Source organism: Centruroides vittatus, unplaced genomic scaffold (assembly GCF_030686945.1).
Source record: "Centruroides vittatus isolate TY-2023 unplaced genomic scaffold, ASM3068694v2 contig_341, whole genome shotgun sequence".
NCBI lineage: Eukaryota > Metazoa > Arthropoda > Arachnida > Scorpiones > Buthidae > Centruroides > Centruroides vittatus.
This window is the reverse complement of record NW_027122166.1, coordinates 1,458,719-1,482,144: the sequence shown is the minus strand read 5'-3', so window position 1 is coordinate 1,482,144 and position 23,426 is coordinate 1,458,719. Positions and strand designations below refer to the sequence as shown.

Sequence of the window (23,426 nt, the reverse complement as noted above, 5' to 3'; positions counted from 1 at the left end):
TATCTAAAATTACTAAAATTTTCAATTTATTTTGGATCATAGCTTTACTTATTATCATATTTTCCCTTTAAATTATTTTTATATAGAAGTTAAATAAGAAAATTCTTTTATAATATATGCAACAAATATCATTGCTGTGGGAAAAATCTCTGCTGGTAAGCTAGTAATTGATGCTTGATCTAACATCACAAAAACAGATTTATTCATGTCTTCAATATATCAAAAAACTTCTTCAAAAATTGATGCCATAAATTAGTAACAGTTATGTAATAACTTTTGAAATAATGTTATTACAGTACATTACATGAATCTTAAATGGGCTTCTATGATGCAAAGTAGCAAAGACAAGTTTATGTTATTAGCATTTAAAGGTTATAGGTTATATAAAGTTAATATAGGCCTATATAAAACATCTTTCAGGTCACCAGCACATATGATCTTGTTTCCAGAGCCCTGTTCAAATAACAAGCAGTACCTGACCAAGACTTATGAATTAACCTGTAATTTGCTTAGAGCCATTTTAAATTATTGGTAGTTACTATTGGCTTAAAAATAACTAAATTAATTAATATTTTTGATTTAAACATTTCATATCCATGCTATGCTGAAATTTTTTGGATACTTCAATCAGTTTTATAATTTTTGTAACCAAAATTTCATGATTATGTATTATTCTACATATATATGTACACAAACAGATGATACAACTGATAATTCAAATTACATTTATGCATATAGATTTAAAGACAATTGGTACAAAAACAGATAAACAGCATCTGCTTTACACAGTTACATATGTCAATATATCTAACAAAGATCTAGTATTATTTGAACGTTGCATATAGATAATTTTATCAAATCTAAATCTTAATAAAATCCTCCTTTTTCTCAAAAGCTTCCTAATATGAAATAAGCCATTTATCCACCAAGCTCCTCAATTATAGGATAATGCTAACCAACATAAAAGAACTCTACATTATTTTGATATAAAAGATATCTTATACACATTTTTATAAATGTTTCATTAGTGTTCTGCTAGAGAAATAAGTATTCATATTTAACGCAGTTAAATAATTGACAATGATTTCAAACATAGTAAAAATAAATTAGTTTACATTTTTTAAAAGTCTAAAAATTGATATAAAAATTATTTATTTTAAAATTTAAAAAATATATTTAAAAATTTTTAAAAATTTTATTCAAATTTTCAAAAGAATGTAAGAAGCTTGAGACATTTTAGTATAATCCTGACTAATTTTAATTCAAGATTATATCTTGGTTCTCTAAAAATACCTTGAAAATTTAGTCTTTATCTCAAATAATTTTTAATATATTCAAAATAACAAAATATTTTTTGTATGTTAATAAGTTATTTTAATCAATAAATTAATTAATTAATTTATTTATTTATATTTAAGTTTCTAAAAATGTGCATAAGCTGGGAGTCAGATTTTGAAAAAGAAAGACAATGGATAGATTAAAATGAAAAAAATTCAATGACAATGCCAGTGTCCTCCTAGGGATGTAGAGCTAAGATATAGTAATTGTAATAGTACTAGGTAGTAGCAGTAAATATGATTTTTAAATTAATCAAATATTAACAACATCCCATAGTTTTACATTCATTTCTATTGAATTATCTTTCCTTTTATAATAATTATTTAGAATGCCTAATCAATTAATAAAGCACTGTAAAGTTTGCACATCATGTAATTGTTAACAGAAGTTTAAGTTTGCAACAATAACATTGTAAACAAAATAAACAAAACAGTATACTTAACATTAAAATATTTAGAGTAATTTTGCCTATTCAAAGAGTAATTTTCAGCACACTAAAGAAGCCTTTGAAATAAATAAGTGAAAATAAATAATCTTTTAAAAATTTTGAAGTTAATTATACTGTTTTGCTGTCCATTTAACATTTTCATTTTGTTTTATTGTTTCATTAACAAGCTTAAGTTCGGGAAAGCAATTATATATGTAATCAATTAATTCAAATTTTTAAAAAGCATAAATTATTTAATTCAAAATATAGAAAAATAAATATAAAAAAACCTAAAAAATAAATATTAATTATTACAAAAAGTGTACACATGTAACATTCAAACACACATTTCCCATTAAAAATAAATAAAATTTAAGTAATAAGTAAAAGTAAATACAATAATATGTAATAAAAAAAAATATACAGTATTTATAATATGAAAAAAGTATTCATGTGGTTCTTAACATTTATCAAGTTACTAAATGCGGTTAATTTCTTTGTTAACTGAACAGTTTTATAAACTTTTTAATTAAAATTAGATCCACCACAAATGTTATCGCTTAATCATAATTAGTTGCTTCTAATAAGAAAGAGTGTAACATATACATTCACTGCTAACCGTAAGCCAAATAAAGCAGATTTTTTATATTTGAGATTGAATGTAAAGTCAAAATAATGAAACAGTTTATAAGCAATTAATTTATTACTGTACAATCAAATATTACATAGTCAATCATATATTTGGCAAAATTATAAATAAAAACTAAAAAGTTATAAATTAATAGATAAATTCAATACAAGTTTAAGTCAATACCACAAAGTCTGTCAAATACTGTACTATTGTATAGTATTTGACAGAACAAATTATATACAACACAAAGCATAAATGGCAGAGCTTTATAAAAAAAATAAAATGCTGCTTTTATTTTTTTTACAAAAGCAAGTATAAATTGCTTTTAATCAGGAAATAATTTAATACATTTCAGCTTTCCGTAGTCTTCTTTCAGTATGTATAAAACATATACAAAAGAAAAAAAAAGTTCAATGAGATTTTTAAACTTTTAAATTAAATATTTGAAAGATTAATAACAAAAGTTTAAAACAGTTGTGTTTTTAATAAGAATATAAAAATAAATACACTACTATAGACCAGGGATGGCAAACCTAAGGCACGCGTGCCCAAAGTGGCACGTAGGAGAAATCATCTGGCACGTAATGTATCTTATGATTTCTTTTTCAATCATCCTTTCTGTTTATCACCTGATCATCTTTTTTTTCAATCAGATTTTTTACATTTATTCAAATTAAAGCGTATTCGTTTAATTTCTTTAAATATCATTATTCAAAGTCTAAGACATTGGCACGCATTAACATCTTTAAAGCTAAGTATGCTTACAATATGGCACACGGACTCAAAAAGGTTCACCATCCCTGCTGTAGACTATATAAAGAACATACAACATATTAAAATAACAAGCAATAGTAAATTATTCCTTTAGTTTTGTAACCACCAGAAAGGGGTTTGTAGGCAAACAAATTTGTTGTGCACTTCCAATCCCATGTTCAACAGAGGTCAAGAACCACTCAGAAGACAATTTTAATTCACAGGATTGATGTAAGGTTACTAAGAAAAATCAAAACTGTCACACAGTACACCTATACTGAGGAGGAATTGATACAAACTCCAATCCAAAATGCATATAAATAAAGGTCTGTAAATTAAAATTGTCTTCTGAGTGGTACTTGACTTCTGGTGAATGTCTGATTGGAAGGACGTAACAAATTTGTTTATTTGCCTGCAAACCCTTTTTGGTGGTTACAAAAATAAGAGATTGTATCCAGCAAATATTGCTGATATTAGCTTTGCATTAAATTATCCTTTTATTAAAATTACAAATGAAAATAGAAAAAACCTCATTTTACTAAATTCTGCTGTAATTTATGTATGTTTTATTTACTAAGATTTATATATATATTTCTGATTGAAGATTAAGAATTGCTTACAAATAAAATTGCTTAGCATCAAATTTACAGAATATATTATTTGTATATTTAATCTAGGAATTTCAATTATTTTTACATCTGTATGTTTATCTATATTATGAAATTCTTATCATAAATAATCAAATGAAAAAAATTACTTTAAAAATAATATTTCAACTATTATTTCTATAAATAAAAATGCACATCTTGTTCTCATATGAAAATAAACATGTATATAGTACAAACAGAAACACAATGTAAAATATGAATTTTTTGAACAGATGCAATACTTATGAAGATTGCTATCAGAATCAAAATCTTAAATGCCATATAAAATTATAAATTAAGATATACATTATTCATTAAGAAAACTAAACATGTAGAAAATGCTTTTATGTATATTATATATATAATATATATATTTTACTTATAAAATATGTACATCATACTTTTCGATAAGAAAATTTCAATAAAAGATATTAATGGATAAATTCAAATGATCAATAAATGAATTTTTTCCAATAACTAAAGCATTCTGTAACTAACAGCAAACATGTACAGAAAAACACTTTACATTACTTTAAGTTTTATAAGCTTGTATACTGAATTAATTTTCTCATTTAATTATGAGAAAACAATAATTTTTAAAAAATTATTATTTTACTACATATTTAATATTAATAATTTTTTATACATTGTATTTTTAAATAATTTTATTTTTTGTCTTTAAAAAATGTGTTATTGCTTTTTAGGAAAGGTATTTCTTGCCTATGGAATTATCTTTGTAACCATTAATAGTGAATAAAGAATTTAAAATATTAATAAAATCTTTAATTAAACTATTTAAAATAATGTTTAAATATGTGTTTAACTTACAGTATTAAAAAAAATTAATTAGTTAACTAATTTTGTTAGAAATTTATTACAATACAGTACATCTATTTTCAAATTTAAAAACAAAACCATGTAGAGGAATTCTCTCAATTTATGTATTAATCATTCTTCCTGTTTAAAAACATTAAAAAAAATCGTACAGTAATGTTAAAAGTTTAAATAATGTATATATTATCTTCAGATACAAGAAATCTGTAAAACATGTAAAATACAGTACATCCAGATGCGTCCTTGTGATGAAATGTTACACCAGATAAGCAATACCAAATTAAGATATGATACTAACTGCTGCCTGCATATATGTCTTCATCAAGACATCAGGAAATTTTATGAATTATATCAGTTATAAACCATTGTGCTCAGGAGGGAAAGGAAGGAAGTAATGTAAAATCTGCACCCAATATCTTTCTACTCATTGTGCACATGAGTCATGCATGAGTGAGGCAACTGGCATTAATAGAGTATGGTCCAATTGACTAACAGGTGGTCTTGCGGGGGAGGAGAAAAAAACAGAAATGCATATCTATAATAACAAACCATAATTTTATAATTAATATTCAAACTCAGGTAATTTTTTTAAATATTAAAATCAAAATGGCATTGGAAAACAAGCAGAAATTATTTCATAATTAACGCACGAAAGGTGTAACTAATTGACTTTGACAAGTTAGATGCAAAACAATGCTTCCATTTACGAACAGTGCGTTTATGAGAGCAATTCATGAAACAATACACTTCCACTTTAATAGCATCCATTCCAATATACATTTTAACAGTCTTTCACCTAACTAACTACGCTAATGTACAATAAAGTATAAATGATTGTAGTTTAAATCACGGTTCAGAAACGTGGGTGGCCCTTTTAAAGAGGACAGGTGTTGCTAAAGGTTATGTAATTTAGAATGAGTTATTCTAGCGAAAACTGTCACCTGTACAGCGTTAACAAGGTCGACTTAACCGAAAACAATCATTGGACTGTGAATGGATTAAACATTAACTGTGCCAGACATTCAAGTAGTCAGCGAAGTTAGCTAAGTAGGAAGTGTGGCGACAAACCCACTTCATTTCATATAACCGTTCATTGATGATCGAAGAAAGGCACTTGTAGAATGCGATCTTGCTTCTATCTTTCTCACACTATTAAATTCTATTTCGAACCAGATCAGAAACTTCGACTTTTTGAAAAGTTACCGTGACTTCCCGCCATTTTAAAAAGTAAACAAATGACGTAACGCGTGACGAAATTCAAAATTTTAAGTTCTCAAATTTAAAAATAATCGAATATGTAAAGTAGAAGAATTATTAATTTTTACTCGAATAACGTATATAATTAAAAAATATAAAGGAGAAACTGATAAGAGATTTCGAAATGTCGATGACGTCGAAAACGGATGATTTATACACAGGATGGAGTGAATACGTCTCGAGACGAAAATAACGATGACGCGAGTTCCTTTATTTACAAATAAACGATTGAACCGAAGAAAGTTACAAGTCCTTGACCGTTTGGGAACCGAAATACTTTTTTCCCCTTCTTCTTTAATTCAATCTAAACTTTATTACAGGAAAGGAAAAAAAAAAACTAACATTTTACTATAAAAACGATCATGAAAGCTACGCCGTGTCAGTAACGATCTTTTACTATTTCTGCATAGTCAAAGATCATTTTACTCTTCTATACACTCCATTTCTATATCAGATTGCATGGTTCTCACCGAATGAAATTCGGCAGCGTTTTTCTTAGAAAAGAACCAACCAAATGTTTTTCCACAAAAGACAATAAGCACCTTTTCTCGTCTATGAGAAAAGTAAACTGACGTCGCATCCTATTAGATTTAAAAACTTAACAGGAAGTGACGTCAGCGTCGTAGTAATTTTTAAAAAATTTAATTGCGCTTTTAAATTTAAATTTTTAAACGAATATTACGACAAAAGTGATTTTTAAAATTAACAAAAAGCCAAAGACTTATGTAGTAAAAAAAAAATTTTTATAGAGAGTAACGCCATTTAAAAAAAAAAATATTTTCAAAGCGACAAACTTCACTTATTTAAAGATAACAATTACGTTTTAATTAAATAATTAATAAAGATTATTGCAATAGAAAAGAAAGCGTAAAATAGTTTCCCTTTATTTTTTTGAAAAAATAAAAATTTAACATGTCCGCATTTGGGAAAAAAGCAGACGACAGCGATCTGTTGTCACGGAGACGAACGAGAAAACGATGTGCCGTTGCCATAGTAACCGGTCGCTTCTGTCACATTTAGTTGATAAGGTGTCGAAACTTCTGACGTCTTTGTTTTTTTACAAAAATAAGAAAATGGGGATTTGAGAGATGAATCGTGAAGAAGATTTTCTCTTCTAAACGCGGCATTAACAAGATTTCTGGAATCGGGAAACGTTGCGAATTACGATAACTGACAACTTGACATTACTAGGCTTAAAGTTTTCGGCTTTAGTTTGAAGTGAAGGAAATTTAAGGTAAAATACTTTGTCTTTCTAAAATAACAAAGACATAAATCATGCTGTGACTAAATGCATATTTATATACATAAAGTAAAACCAGTTATAAACATGATACAATTACACTAAACACCATCTTAAAATTCTATTTTCTTCCAAACTCGTACACAAATTGCTTCCATTTCTTTTAAGATTCGCGAATCTCAAAAGAAATGAAAGCAATTTACATAAATAATTTTGTGTTTCATGTACAGCAAAACACACAATCCAATATATATTGTACTGCACACATCGACACATTACACCGTATATGAAATATACAACTACATACGAAATGTACGCAGGAACGGACAAGTAAGCCATGTAAGCTACAGCTAACATAGCTGTAACTTGGGCCTCGAGTTCCAAGGGGGCCTCAAAATTTCTACAAAAAAGAAAATTGAATTCAAATTTTGCAATAAAAATTTTTTACAAACCAACAAAATATACTTTACTTTTTATTTTGTGTGGTATTTAAGTAACATGTTTATGTTAATTCTATTCATTTTATGACTGACTTCTAAAATTGTAAAGGGCTGGTAAGGGGCCTCAAAATGCCTAAATCCGGCCCTAAATGTACCCAACGAATGGTATTTTTATAAATTTTACGTAAAAATTTTTCGTAATTTCCAGTATACACGAATGAAAAAATTGAGAAAAACGTGCATAGATAGATCTATAAAATCTATATTTCTCTATGTAACTCTTATTTTCTATATATATATCGAACAGAAATCTATATTCTAGATATCTTTTTCTTTTTACCAGTTTATATAGAACCAGAGAAAAAATTTATGCGAAAATCTGTTCCAATTGAAAAATTTTCAAACTCGGATAAACAGGTCACTATTTATAATTCTAAAGCAGTGACCACTGGGTACGAGTCGGCTAATATGAATAAAAGAGAAACCTCTAACTATTGGAACAAATTTGTTTGTAATTTGTTGTTTAAAAACAGTGGTTGTCCCCGTTTTCTAACAGAACTGGCAATCGTGACGTTCGAAAGGTGGTAAAAGTCAAAATATCGACAATAATTACAAATAACTAAATTAGGCTGGCAAGAAAATTAAATGAGTCAGTGTGAAACGGGGAGATGCCTTTTAGCATATCGACGTAATAACGGTAGTAAACAGAGCATCGGGGACAGTACTAGGATAATAACACGGTGAGCGTCCTACTGAATGATTTTATGTCTGTATTGATTAGTACAATGATGGAAAAGTGACAGTGATGAGCTATTTCCGTCCTAAATGGCTCACTGGGCACTAATGGGACTCCTTAATCGGTTATCGGTGGATCGTTTTACACAAATTTGTGTCAGCAATATCGATTTTTTCCGCCCCCGTTTATATCTCTTCCTGTGACAATTGGGCATTTCCCCTAGAGAACAATGCTGTTTTCTTTAACCTTGAATCTGGGTAGATGCGAATATCAATCGTCGCCCACGGATCATGAGACAGGGAGAGGGGTTACGACCCGAATTGTACCAACCAGTTCTCTGCCACTTGTATAATACACCCTAGATAGGTGTACAAAGAGGTTTTCCAGATTACGCTATTCAGCAGGTTACACAAAAGAAATATAATCCCAGATTGTTGATAAGTTTCACAAACTTAATTTTTCACGATACGCACTGATTAATGGTTAACGGATAAGGCTTATCCTTTCAAAATTGTAAAGACGCCATTTGTTTAATATTCTCTGTCGGGTTAATTGCTTAGATGACATCAGACAGCCGCTTGAGGTGAGACAACTGATTAAGAGCAGGCCGATCGGTCAGGAAACTCCCCCGCCGAGTACATGGGTGAGACATTCTGACGTCATATTGGACCACCCCCGAGATAGGTGTAGATCGAGCTATGGAGGTTATCTTATCCGACCGCAGCTATTTCCTTTAAGATGAAGTGGCATCTAGTGCCCTTTTTTTGGTACAAAATCTAGACAAAGAACTTTTTAAAGATTTAATCACGGGAGAATTGAACGCTATTCCTCCACCCAACTGTTGTAAACAGATCATCAAAGTGGGTGTTACAAACACGTGCAGGTGAGCACCCACCTTAACCTTAACTCTCGATAAGGGGTCCGTTTTAGGGATTCACTTTGCTTCCTCCGACATTCCAGACAACCCCATTCGTATGCGGATGTCGCCATTTCTGGAAGGGCCGATTAAAGCAGCGGTGGCTTGTAGATTAAATTTTTTCAACACAGTCACCATTGGACTCGCACGTTCGAGCAATAAAACATCGTCCCAATGTTTAGGCTATCTAAAACACAAATCCAGTCGAGAAAGGGGAAAAGGACGCATTTCCCAAAACAGACACACAGCCGTGAAATAATTAGCAACAGTCTCAAGGTCTGTACTTCAAGAGGAAGGTCATTCCCCCTTGAAAGTTTGTATGTACAGTACGTTTGAAACGCTCGCGAGTAGATGCTGTATTTAGAGAAAGTGTCATGCGAAGTTATATAGGTTAGCGGGCCGGACAAAAGTTGTAGAACTGGTTAGACGTTGCGTGTTCATCGTAAAGGAATTACGATAAATTGAAGAAAATTAGATTTTTATTTTCGATCAAATTCTTTACAGGAAAAAAATTCTATTCGAATCACGATCTACAGGGGAGAGGCGTCCGAGAATAAATTAGTCAGAACTAAAAACGTGTACAGCGTTTGGTAAAAGGGTGGAGTTTTGCGGGGAATCAATATAGGTAAATTCCCCGTTTACACAATAAATATTTGATATACGTAGGTGCTTTGAATGTTATTACATATCTATACTCTCTATATAATTTAATATTAATGCTATAAATCTGTCGAAAACAATCACTTATTTACAGATAAATAATCTTATTTCGAAACTGAATCCTTACTAATGTTCTCATGCCAGGATTTAGACAAGAAAATATGACTTCTTATATTACGTTCGCTATCCTATTTTAGTGAAACGTTTTCCTTTGTTTTTACAGTTGGGAACTATACCTGAATCTAAAGATGAACTGTCACTAATATGGGTCACAGCAGATGGCTTTTAGAAGAAAAATTCCTCGTGTTATATTTTTATTCTATCTAAAAACAGGCTTGGAACGAGAGGGAAGTCAGGTCTACCATTTAGGGTGACTGACTACTGTAACTAAGAAAAGGAAAAAAGTTACTTGGTGCACTGAATAGATTCCCATAAAATGAAGACATCAATTGACAAATTGCCTACTTTCAACCAGAGAAACTAGGTCACTAACTTTTCTAATCTTTGTTTTTTTCTTTTTTCTTCTTCTTTCCTCGATGTGTCTATGTTCAAATTTATATTCTCAAGCTCATTTTGGCGTTGACGTAGCGTAACTCTTCGCAATCATTCAGTGATTCGCGACCAACGATGACCAACGTCTTGGAAAACAAAAGGAACTCTTCCAAGCATCCGGGAATCCATTGTATCAAAGTTCGTTGTACTCATAATTACGGTAGAATCACTAAATCTTACTTGTTCTTCGACACACCCGGATGTGATGTAAATAATAAAACAGTTGCGTAACATTCATATCTCCGCTTACATCCGACGACTCTATACAGATTAATGCCTTCCTACCATGATTAATGTTAGAGACTGGAAAAAGTCACTCGCTCATATTTGGCTCATAAATCTATCTGTCTGAACTTTCAAATTTTTAACAAATATTCTAAACCACACACGCCATTTACCTTTAAAATAAACCCATTAAATGACTTCCGACTGATGTAGCATCTCTCTTTTCTGGAAAGGGATTGGTGTATCTTTATTTATTCATGAATTCTTGCACGGAGAGGCATTAATAATGATACGGCATGAATTATTTAGTTCACACTTCCTTAAATTTCTATAAGCACTCTTTATTTACCATTAAACATTCATGGATCTCCCAAGACGAAAATAATATTAACTGCGGGTGATACTACTCCATTTATCGAATTAGAATCACTCCTTAAATATGTTTGTAGGAGCGTTTAGAATATCGGGAGAGAAAATATAAAACTATTTAGAAGATAGAACTAAATTCGTTGTGTACCCGAAAGCATTTTTTGATTAATACGGAATCCGTCCTTGACCTCTTTAAATAAAAATAATCGAAGGCACGAGATGAACAAAGATTATTTTAGATATTACAATAAAACGCCGATAAGTTCCTTCTTACACGGTGCATTAAAAGATAACCATAAGTGAGCCGAAACATAAACGTAGCTGTAATAAAACAGAATCCTCATAAATGCTAGTAACGGGGTAATAATATCCATTGCTGTGTAGCCAATAGTGTCGTCTTTCCATTTGTAGACTGGATATACAACCTCCTTCCCCTTTCCATCAAACAATGGAACGAGACTGAAAGTTAACGAGGAAACTCTGCCCTTCCCTCCTATATCAACCGGAAGATTGAAATTTATCCAGATAGACGTAGTCAGTTAGCTAATGGCGACTCGTTCATCCGAGAAAACTGTGGGAGTATTAATACCGCGAAACACGTGCCTACTGTGATAATACATCACGCGTATTCAATAGACTACAGACGTGCAAACGGGATAAATTATGAATATCTAATAACCGCAACAGTTAACAAAATATAAAAATTCCTCAACGGCATAATTGACGTTGAGGAAGTTAAAAAATAAAATAAAATGTTTATTGTGTAAACTATTCTGGATAATCTATACTACAAAACTTTGAACTCCCTTATTGTCAAGAGTTCTCACAAGTATCAATTTATATTTACTTAAAATAGAAGTAGGGAATATAATGCTTTGTTCTGAATTGTCAACTGTAATTCTTAAAAAATTTTTCTAGTTTGAAAATTATATTAAAAGTATATAATGTTTCATTTTAGGCTGAGTTTGCTAACAGTAGTTAAAAATAAGTGTTCAAGGAGTGCAACCAAACTCAGTCCCCAGGGGCCTTACAAATAAAAGAGGAAGTTGAGATTTTATATTTATTCTTGTATCCTATTCCTTAAATCTAATTAAAATCTTGTAGGTTTTAGAAAACTTCCACTGTACTTAAATAATTAAGATGTGTAAAAATATGGAAACTTTATTATGAAATCTGTAATACCAAATATATACATGAATCACACTGGAAATATATATGAAATCATTCTTGGAAATTTAATATAACTTTCAATTTATATGCAATTACTTAACATAATTAAGTAATATCCTGTAATTTCATCAATTCTAATTAAACAATTTGCTTTTATTAATGTAAAGAGTTTGGAAAGTATTTCTCTGATATTATTATCTTCAATTTTCTAATGGATTATCATAATTCAAACGAATAATATTCATTCCTAAATTAATATTAGAATATTAACGTAATATTTACATTCAAATGCTTAAGTATTTTATTTTTAAACACAGATATTCTAAACTTTTACATATCATTCCTAATTTTGATTATTATATTTATTAATCCACTACAACACTTCTTTAAAAATTCATTCTAGTTTAAATTAAAATATTTATGTTAAACATGCATCTTTCTCAAATTAACATATGAGAAACATTTATTAAACTTACTTAACAGTTCTATGTTAAGTAAAATGATTAATATAGATTAATTTAGTATATACTATACATAAAAATGTAATGCAAATATGTTGACATTGGAAACAAAAAAACACATATATATTTCAAATTTTATAAATATTTCAAGTCACTTTGCATGATAATACATATTTTTCTATATTTGTTTAAATAAATATATAATGGCAATATTTTTAAATCCTGTATAAAACAAATATCATGCCAAAATAGTCTGGTGATGGAAAATATGTTTGAAATTTAAAATTATAAACTTCAAATCATACTGCATATATTCCAAAAGTTTATCACAATCCACGCCCCATTTTAACTATTACGGATGTTTATCAATAACAATGCTATAGTTTTTTCCTTCTTAAATCGAAATTCAATCTAGTTTAAATTTAATTACAATACTTGCTCTACTTAGAAGCTATTGGGATACACAATAATGTCTTGCTAACAAATTTTAATTAACAATCCAATGATCTTGCATATTTGTTACTAAAAATGTAAGAAAAAAATTTCTGCTTACTCAACTTTTATTCAAAGATGACAATGCATATTTCTCTTTATTTCTCTAATTTTTTAGAATTATTGTACAGTATATTTCATCACCGAATTTCACTACATATTCAGATTTTAAATTTATATAGTTGGCATTGAATGTATTTATAAAACTATCATGTACACACAATCTTTGAAGATTCTTATTTAAATTCCCCGACAAGTGAATTAATTAAAATTAATCAAAATTATAATAGTAAACACGAGATTTTGATCAAATAATACATTTAAATGAAAAAACATTAAACGTGAAAAATCGACATGATTAAACTCCAGTCAATCACACGATAGTAGTACGACCGTAGTTTTAACTTTTCAGTTAATTTTCTATTTAAAACATTTATAATAAAATTATTAAATATGTAAATTAATTAATAATTAAGGTTTTATACAAGAAGCAACTTTCTCCAGTTATCAAAATGAACTGATTCAAGAACACTAACCTAACACGACACACTCCAAAGCTAATCGAAAGGAAAAAAACTTTATAATCTTATCTGCGAAGAGATATATTATGTTAAAAGATTTTCTTTAGATTTTATCAAAGTTTTAAAACATAAATCAATTGGAAAAACAACGCAGAGAAACTTTCTTTTACGACTTTTGTCAAAGTAAAGTTTTGCGAAATCGAGAACTGTCCGAAAAGTTGTCTGTCCCGACTTGTTGATATCCGGATGTTTTTGTGTATATGTTGCTTGTTTGCTTGTTTCGTCCTCTACACGAACGAACAAATGATAAAAAGTAAAAAGAACTAATTGAACTCACCAGAACTTTAGTGAATCTCCTTTCCAATTCGCTTCTCTCCGGCATCGGCATTTTAATCTGGTCGTGTTTCGTCCGCAACTGGACGTCGCTTTTATTCGTCGTACTTTCCACATTCCCCATTCTCGAGAAGCGTTTAAAAGTGTCGGTAACTTTCACTACACATTTCGAAAAATATATTTTAAGTCGTTGATAGTTTCCATAACTCAACAGGTATCGTTAACACTGACTCACATACGAGCCCTCCTTCTTCCATCTTCCTTTCCCTTCGTTTCAGTAGCCGATGACGTAACAGTCACATGTAGGAAATGTATCGACAATTTCTCCAATAGCGAGTCGGCTAACAAATATAAAAATTGTCCAATCGCATCTAGTGTACGATGGGACTTCCAAATAGTTCTAAATGTTGACACTTTGTACCATCGGCGCTGTCACTAGTTACTATCTGGTGTTGTAGTTGTATGTTATCTCTCTCTTAAATATTTATTATAATTGCAACCCTTTATAAATTATTTAACCAATTGACGTCTACGTTACATAAAGTTGAACGAATGCTAAGACTTTACATGAAAAGTTAATCTTGTAAAGCATTTTTAATTTAAGAATTAAAACCCTCTTATTAATCCGAGTGGATGTATTGACATGTGTAAATATATCAAATGACGCATTAAAAAATCGATCAAGGTCGATGTTTTGATGTAGTTAAATGTGCTAATTATATATATAATATATATATATATACTAATATATACACACACACTTTTTTTAAAATTGTTTTGAATAAATATACACCCTTGAATTCTATAAAATTAACAAAACATGTTTAGGACTTAATTGCAGCTGGAATGAGTTAAATTTATGTAGGGTAATATATTTTAATAAAGATTTAAATTAATTTAAAACATATTTATTTATTTAATTTTTGTAAATTTTGTTGCATCATTACAAATTTTATAATTTGTGTAGGCCTACTTTGTAAGTAAATTATTTATTTTTTACAATTTTTTTTAATAAATAAAAACCTGTACAGAATCATTTTATTTGTTTATAAAGAAATTTTCTGTGTATTTGTAGCCAAATTACATGACTGAATAAATCAAATATTTACTTTTTCTTTATAGAGTTGTCAAGCATCCTGATTTCTTTTGACTGATTCAACTCAGCGTTAAAAATTATTGAAAAGTGACATTATTATTATTATGAAGACGAAATATTGCATGCTCTATTGAGTTTTATCTTCCTTTATTTGTTACTTCTGTTACAGTACTTTGTTGAATACATACAGTACGTATAGTATTTGTTAACATTTTTATTTTATAATCTAAATTATTTTAACAAAACATTTAATACTAAAAAATAAGCAGAATATCTTATTTAATTTTAATGAACATTTTATTCCCAGAAATTTACAGTAAATAACAAAAACATAATACTGCATTTATAATTAATATTATATTACAGTCACAATTCTTCTACATCGCAGTTCTCTACCGTTAAGATAGGATTTTTACGGTTCTTATATTATTTAATTAAAATTTATGAACGTTGATTAACTCAAATATATAGGCTATCGAACAGTTTCTAGTAAATACACAGCGATAGAAGACTGAGAATTTAATTTCAAAGAATGAGGTTAGTGGTTTTACAAAACCACTGCAAATGCGTGCACGCATCACCATCTGTTAACAGCCAAACGAAACACGTTCGCTTAAGTGTATGATATTAGATCACAAGTAAAGACAGTTCGTGAGTTCCAAACCAGATTAAAATAAAAGTTTAATTTACAATTTCATAAGTCCCAGCATTTATTTAATTTAAATTAAAGAAAAAACATTAACCAATCTCCCGTTTATTTACAGTAACAATATGCGACAGATACATTAATTTTCTTTTCTTTTTTTTTTTTACTTTTAAGAAAAGTGTTATAGGTGAAGCTATTTTTTAACTTTTGGGAAAATGTATAACGCGTATTTTAACTTGAGTGTATTTGGAAAATAAAAGCTTAATAATCGCAGTTTTGTAGTAACTGCATAATTAATAATTTTGTATAATTCTTACTTATATCTTTAATCAGCATTTCGAGATAGGTACGATATCCTGAAATATATTTTTTTACTTAAAATTTATTTTAACTAAGATTATCATCATCATTTTCCTGGACATCCCCCCTTTTTTATAGTCTTAAATTATCATCTGGTCGAAATTTTGAAATTTGGGAAAATATTCTGGATCTTTCTGTCATGATTTTAGCATTTCAATTACAATTGGATAAAACGCTTTAAGTAAAAGATTTTCTGGGGAACTTCGCACTACTTATAAGATCTCAAGTTATCGAATTCTATCAATAGTTGTTTGAGAGCTTATTTTAGGAAGAATTTTAGAAAAACATCATTGCTGATTACAGGGGTGTATCAGGGGGATGCTTATACCGCTGCAGAACTCCTTGATACTAAAGCAATCAGTTTTGTTACTTTAAAATAAAAATAAATATAATAACGCATATCGCATGACTTCAATTGCAGAAAGTAATTTTGTACAAACAGAAAAAAGCAGAAATTTTAAAATTGATATTTCTCGGAAACATATGTCGAAAAGTTTGGAGCACAGATTAAAGATAAATACAGTATATATAAATTCAAAATAAGTAAGTTCGATAATTTCTAGTGGAAATATGAAATGTCTCATGATTTTATACTTTTTCTATTCCTCCTTTAGAATCATACAGAGTATAAATCATACTGCTGTTCGCATAATTTATAATCAATCTATCAATTCAAACTTATTTATTATTCATTTTCCATCTTCCATTTAACAATTTTAAAAAGCTAATGAAAAAACAATGATGTAAAAAGCTAGGTAACTAAGGTAATTGAGTAACATTCTTTAAAATACGACAGGAGACACGTGCCTTGTACCCTCTCGAGCAACACCATCATTCTCACAATCTTGGATACGTCACTGACTGATCAATGTCTGTAAGACATTTATTTTTCACGATGCGACAGATTCATTTTTCCGTTTGTGTTATAGTCTCTGAATTTTACTAAGATCTCCGGACTAATCGATTTCTCTATTTCGCTCATTTAAGAGGGCAATCGATTTCGAGAGTTCGCGAGTTTGTGCTGTATTAAAAGTTTGAAATGTGTTGAATTATATCCATAATTGATTAATACGCACGCATTATATGCATATGCATATACAGTCGACTCCGCATAAGTCGACACCCGGATAACTCGACACCGTAGGTTAATTAGTCAGTTTTCTATGGTCCCGGCCTACTTACATAGGCATTAATGTTATTAACCTTAAAAAACTCGGTTTACTCGACATCGTTTAACTCGTCACCACTGGATAAATCAACATACTTTTTCTGTTTCACACTGTTTAGAATTCTGATAAGTCGACTCCCCTCCTGAAAAAAATGAGTTCATACCGTACAATAAGTTGTGTGGTATGAACTCTTATACCACACGTAGTCGTGTGGTATAAGTAACTGACTACGTGTAACCGACGAGTGTCGAGTTATCCGGGTGTCGGCTTATGCGGAGTCGACTGTATATATATATATTTATATATTTATATTCCGGATTAACGGAAAAAATTGTCTGAAAGGAAAAATTTACTTATTTTTTTTTCGCGAATAGAACACGCTACAAGGTTGAATTAATGAGTATCAATTTCTCAATCAGAGACGGATTTAACGGCGAGCGCCTTAGGCCCCAGCAAAACCTCAACTTCGCACTTTTTTCTAGTGACACGAAGTTTGGTTTCATATGTGTAATTTTAGTTACCTACAAGTTTAGAATCAGTGGTAAAATTTGAATATAATGCATGATATATTCAAATTTTATTGGAAATAAAACATTAATAGTACATAATATTTTTTTTTTTTTTTTTTAAATATGGTTAACATGTCTTTTTTATTATTTCCCCCCTCTCTCTCTTTTTTATGAGGCCCAATATTTTCTTCTGCGCCAGAGGCCTCCATCGACTTTAATCCGCCTCTGTACTCAACGTACTGTACAGTACATTAAAATAATACAGTGGGTGGTCGGTTAACGAACAAATCGGATAACGAACACTTTCGCGAAAGATTTTTATGTTCGGACAACGAACACCTCACAGAACAAACACAAGAAGAAGCGACATAAAATAATGAATACCGATTGGTCTTCCCTCGTCTTCGGGCAACAATTCGAAACTTTTCGGAGTGTGGGAGACGTCGACATCGACGCTCAACCCGGTATATACTGATCAGATAGTATTCCTCCAAACTTTGAAACTCTCCCTTTAATTCCACTCTCTTATTTTTCTGACAAACAATATTTTTATAGTATTCGCGAGACTGTCGGGCGGGCACTAGTTAAGTTTTGCGTGGGTTTTTATTTTCGAAAGGTGAGAGTATAATAGCAAAGATAGAGAGTGGGCAGAAGATGCCTAATGTTGCTGGGCAGTATGGCTTGAACAGGTCTACAGTAGGCCGCAGTTTAATCCTAATTTAAGAAAGATACAGTATAATCAAGAAGACTCAAGTAGCTAAAGGAATAACAAAAATCATATCTGAGAAATAAAGAACATTGAAGAGCTCATAATGGCACCTGAAACGGATCTGGCGACAGAAGAACGCCAAGAAGTCTTGAATGAAGAACACCAAGAAACTCGGCGAGATATGCTTTTTTTTTTTTCCTAAAAAAAAAGGATTAATACCAATATCTGCTATTAATTAAAGATTTTTTGAAGAAGTGGGGGATGTCAGATCAATGGTCTTAAAATGGCATACAAACCAGGTCACGGTTAATAGGCTTGGGGATCTCTACAATTACAATGCTATTAATTACTTCTGAAAATCCTGAAGAGAGAAAAGCAATTGACATTAGACAGGTTCTTTAACCCCCACAAACAAAAAAACATGACTGATAAAAATGCAAGACTGTGTATATATGTATTTTTATTATTACATATAAATAAAAATAGTAAGAAAGTGTATATTTTTTTCTTTTTGGGTGTCTCCAGAACGAATTAATCAAATTCCCATACAAACCTATGGTAAATCGACAATCGGTTAATGAACAATTCGGATAGCGAACAAAGTCTTGGAACGGATTATGTTCGTTAACCGATCACCCACTGTATTTTATTCATACTTATGCAGTAATTAGTTATAATATACAGGATGTAATGAAATGTTATATAAGTTTGCCATTAATGTTTTTAATACAAATTCGATTTAGCGGACTTTCGGCAATAACAAGCATTCCTTGTCCCAGTTAGTCCATTAGCCTAAATGGAGAATCTACAGTAGCCTACATTTGAAAGGTTTGGGTGTAAAACATGGTAAGCACCATAATGAAAGTTTAGAGAAAATTGAAAAGTCTTGAGAAGCTTTCTGCTTTTTTTACTTTAATCACAATAAGGTGCATATTATAATTAAAAAATACATATAATATTTAAATGAAATACATTGCTGTTTAGCTGTTAGCATGCATTATAAGGCAGATCATCCATGTGTTGCATTGCCTTATCCCATCAATCCAATTCTTTCATAATAATCTTGATTCAAATGTTATGACTTTCCTTAGGCTAAATATAGTGCATAAAAAGCAAGCATGTATACATACCGTATGTTTATTAAACAACTGCAAAATTAACTTAATATCAAAAATAAATTATTATTATAGAGAATTCATTAAATCTGAATTAAAAAATATCTCTTTAGATATCAATATAATCAAGTCTGAATTGATGATGTGATCAATCAATAGTATGCTTAAAATTCAATTATTTAAAAAAATATTGTATATGGGGAAAAAGAAATCCATTGTTTTTACGTTGTATTTCAAGACTTTATTTAACATGGTTCGGATTGTTCCGATTTAGGTCAAATATGCACCATTTTGTTTTATAATTTGTTGCCATTTTAAAGGTAACTTCATAATGCCTCTCTCATAGAAGCCCTGGTCCCTATTGGCAAAAAACTCAACTAAGCGATTTTCACAATCTTCTCTTGATGCCAATTTTTTATCACTAAGGAAGTTTTGCAATGATAAAAAAGATGGTAATTGCTTGGTGCCAGGTCTGGACTATAAGGTGGATGCATCAAAACTTCCCAACCAAGCTCCCGGAGTTTCTGGCGAGTCACTATAGACGTGTGTGGCCTGGCGTTGTCCTGATGAAAAACAACACCTCTCCTGTTGGCCAATTCTGGCCGCTTCTGGTCAATCGCTAGCTTCCAATGGTTTAATTGTTGACAGTAGAGGTCCGAATTTAATGTTTGACCATATGGAAGCAGCTCATAGTAGATGATTTCTTTTACAGTCCCACCAAATGCACAGCAAAACCTTCCTGGCCATTATTCCTGGTTTGGCCACCGTTTGAGCCGCTTCACTGCGCTTTGACCACGCTCGTTTTCGCACAATATTGTCATATGTGACCCATTTCTCATCCCCAGTCACCATCCATTTAAGAAATGGGTCGATTTCGTTCCATTTGGCCAAGGCTTCGCAGATGGAAATTCGATCCATCATGTTTTTTGCGTCAATTCGTGTGGCACCCAAACATCAAGCTTCTTTTTGAATCCAGCTTTAAGCAGATAGTTTAAAACTGTTTTGTGGTCAGTCTTTAGCTCCTGGGCGATGCTACAACTGCTAACATGCTGGCCCATTTCAATCATTTCCATGATTTTATTGACATTTTTGATGACAGGCCTACCTATGCGAGGTGCATCTTTAACATCGAAATTACCAGAATGGAATCGACGAAACCAAAATTGTGCATAATTGGCTGTGACAGTATCAGGACCATAAACATCATTCACAATTTCAGCCACCTGGCTTGCATTTTCGCCTTTATCAAAGCAAAATTGTAAAACATACCAAATTTTCTCTTTGGTAACTTCCATCTTTTACACCCTATAACTCACAACTAAATCGACCAATCAAAAAACTGTAACAGAATTTTTTTTAGTACGGAATGTCACTTTTCCAATGAGCACAAGTCTGAACTTGTTTGATCAATACTTTACAAGATATATATCACTACAGCCATCTAGCAACAAAATAATGGATTTCTTTTTCCACCAAAATATTATATAAAAAAAAATTGGTTTAGGCTAAATGTGAACATTAGTGAAACTGAAAAATTATCTGATAGATGTAGGCCTGCTGTAAGAACGCTAGAAATATTTACATTGTCGCGATAACGTATTCATCAACTGTCATAAAGGTATCAAGATTATAATTCGATCCGAATCCTATTTTCATGAATATCAGTTGAGGTTATCGTTCTCCATTCCAACTGACTGTTCTGGCTGACACTTCGTCATAATAAAGTCAACTCATAATAGACAAAATTGAAATAGTCTGTGTAGCTTTTGTATGCTCATATATCGCATCAACAACTCTAATCGATTCTTATATCCAAGACAACTCAAAACTTAATTATTTGCTTATCATAACTTTAGAAAAGAGAGTGAAAAAAGGTATTCTGTGTTCACTTTTCTGAAGTTATAGCATTAAAAAATAAACATGCATAGTCTCTCAAACCTTTGTAGTTTTAAACTGTTCTGTAAAATCCATTTATGGAGGTATGTGAATGAAATATGTCTGTCAATATTTCATATTTCATGTGCATATGTTTGAAAGGGCTGTCACTATCATGTGATGGAGTAAATAACTGCAAATAAATTTTGTTTTGTACAGCCTTATATTTCTTTTAATCATCAGCTCTTGTATGAGCTATTCTGTAACCCTTTGTTTCTATATATGAAACCCAGCATGGTGGTCATAGAACTCCATTCTTCCACTTCCAATCTCTATCTTTTATCTCTATTTCCCATCTCTACTAACTACACTCTGTTAACCATTTTCAGTCTCTACTCCACTCCTTTTCACTCTCTTCCAAACTCTTTTCTTATAGCTATACCAGTGAGTGCACCATTAACTTCTTTCTCCAAATAAATATGCAGTGGAGATCCAGCCATCACCAGTCTAGATTGCTGGATTGATCAGTACATATTTTGATCTGTCCATCAGCTGGCATCACCCATTTAAACTTTGTTTTATGGGTAGGTCAAGGATCACATACATGCTATAAAAATGCCACATATGAAAGTCCTGCAAACAAAAATTATAGATTCCATTAATAATGACTCCTAATAAGCTGGCTTGGACATGGGCCAAAAGTAAGTAGCTGGATGTTGTACATTCCACATCAGCAGTACATACGGAAATGTATTGATTTAATATAGTAGACTAACTTTTTCAGATGCTCCTGTTATTACTGTCTACAGTTACTCAGGTTTCTTTTCCCAAAATGACTCCCACAAAACTAGGAAGGTTCAAGGGAATGTCTGTAGTTTTTTTGTTTACCTGTGAAATATTGATTAAAAAGAAATGTTTGCAACCCAGTGATGAAAGACAACACAAGGATACAGGATTTCCTGAATATACTGCTGTGCCATCAATGTCTCTTGGACCACCACTATCAATGGTTGATTGTCTTACAGGATGATCCCCAGATTAACATACAAGCAGTGGGAGCAGTATGCCAGTGAAGGTTAAAGATGAGATTGAAGTGCTCACCAGTGAACCTTCATAGTCATGGGTGGTTATCCATTTCCAAACAGAACCAGGATGTGTCACTAATGATGATATGCTGCCAGTTCATAGCAGTCCATGCTTCTCTGTCATAGCACCACTGCAAATGAAACTGACAATGCATGCAAAGTTGCCTCTGCTAGTCATTTGTCAATGGTATGTAGAGAAACAGGGTTCTGTAACAAGATTTCCATGTCTTTGGACTATAGCAAAAGTGTCACTGCAGCTGTTTGTACTTGTATACTTGTATCATGATCAGATGATCATCTCTTTTGGTGGTTAGTGTGGAACATGCAGTGTGCACCTGCCATTTTGTGCATGCCTTAAGTAACCATTGCCCCAATATCTCTTTACAGTCAGGTCAGATGGTGGCCTGACTGTAAAGAGATCAGTCTCTCTGATCTCTTTACAGTCAGATAGGACCTTAACCCAATGATATGGTCTTTCTCAAGCTCTGTTAACTGTGTGTAATGTCTTTCACTGCATTGTGTAGGCAAGTCTAAAGTTGGAAGACCTCCAAACAGGTATACTGAGAAGTCTGAACATGAGCTTCCACAAGTCTTTTTATAGGATACTGGGGTAGTAATTTAAAGGCACTCTGGTGGCATTATCGGCATGTAATGAGACCAAAATTGTAATCATTCACATACCTGTCAGACATAATTGTTTGCTGAATTTTGCAGTAATCAGGAAATTCTATTTGGATGCAACTTTTTTGTCAATGAGTGTGATTTGTAGAAATTTTGACACATTTATTACTGGTTGAGTAAAATAGGTATTTAAATATATTCAATAAAAATTCAGACTTTTGCAACTTTAAATAAATTAT

General features: G+C 31.0%; 2 protein-coding genes across 4 annotated transcripts in view; one reads left to right on the top strand and one right to left on the bottom strand.

Moving 5' to 3' along the window:
• The window catches only part of Frl (formin-like protein), a 97,308-nt gene extending 82,945 nt beyond the window's left edge, over positions 1-14,363 (bottom strand). The window contains exons 1-2 of the mRNA XM_067268862.1: positions 14,238-14,363; positions 14,007-14,161 (exon numbers count right to left, since the gene is read on the bottom strand). Of these exons, the coding sequence (XP_067124963.1) occupies positions 14,007-14,161; positions 14,238-14,259 (177 nt within the window). The 5' untranslated portion in view covers positions 14,260-14,363. The remainder of the gene's footprint in view (positions 1-14,006; positions 14,162-14,237) is intronic.
• Pym (partner of Y14 and mago) overlaps positions 6,870-23,426 on the top strand; it is a 64,373-nt gene continuing 47,816 nt past the window's right edge. Inside the window, exon 1 of one of the 3 annotated variants that reach the window (XM_067268865.1) lies at positions 6,870-7,121. The gene's annotated coding sequence lies outside the window, so the exon portion shown is untranslated. Of the gene's footprint in view, positions 7,122-15,204; positions 15,288-15,616; positions 15,636-23,426 lie in introns of those variants that run through there. The other 2 variants (XM_067268864.1, XM_067268866.1) reach the window with 2 other exon arrangements.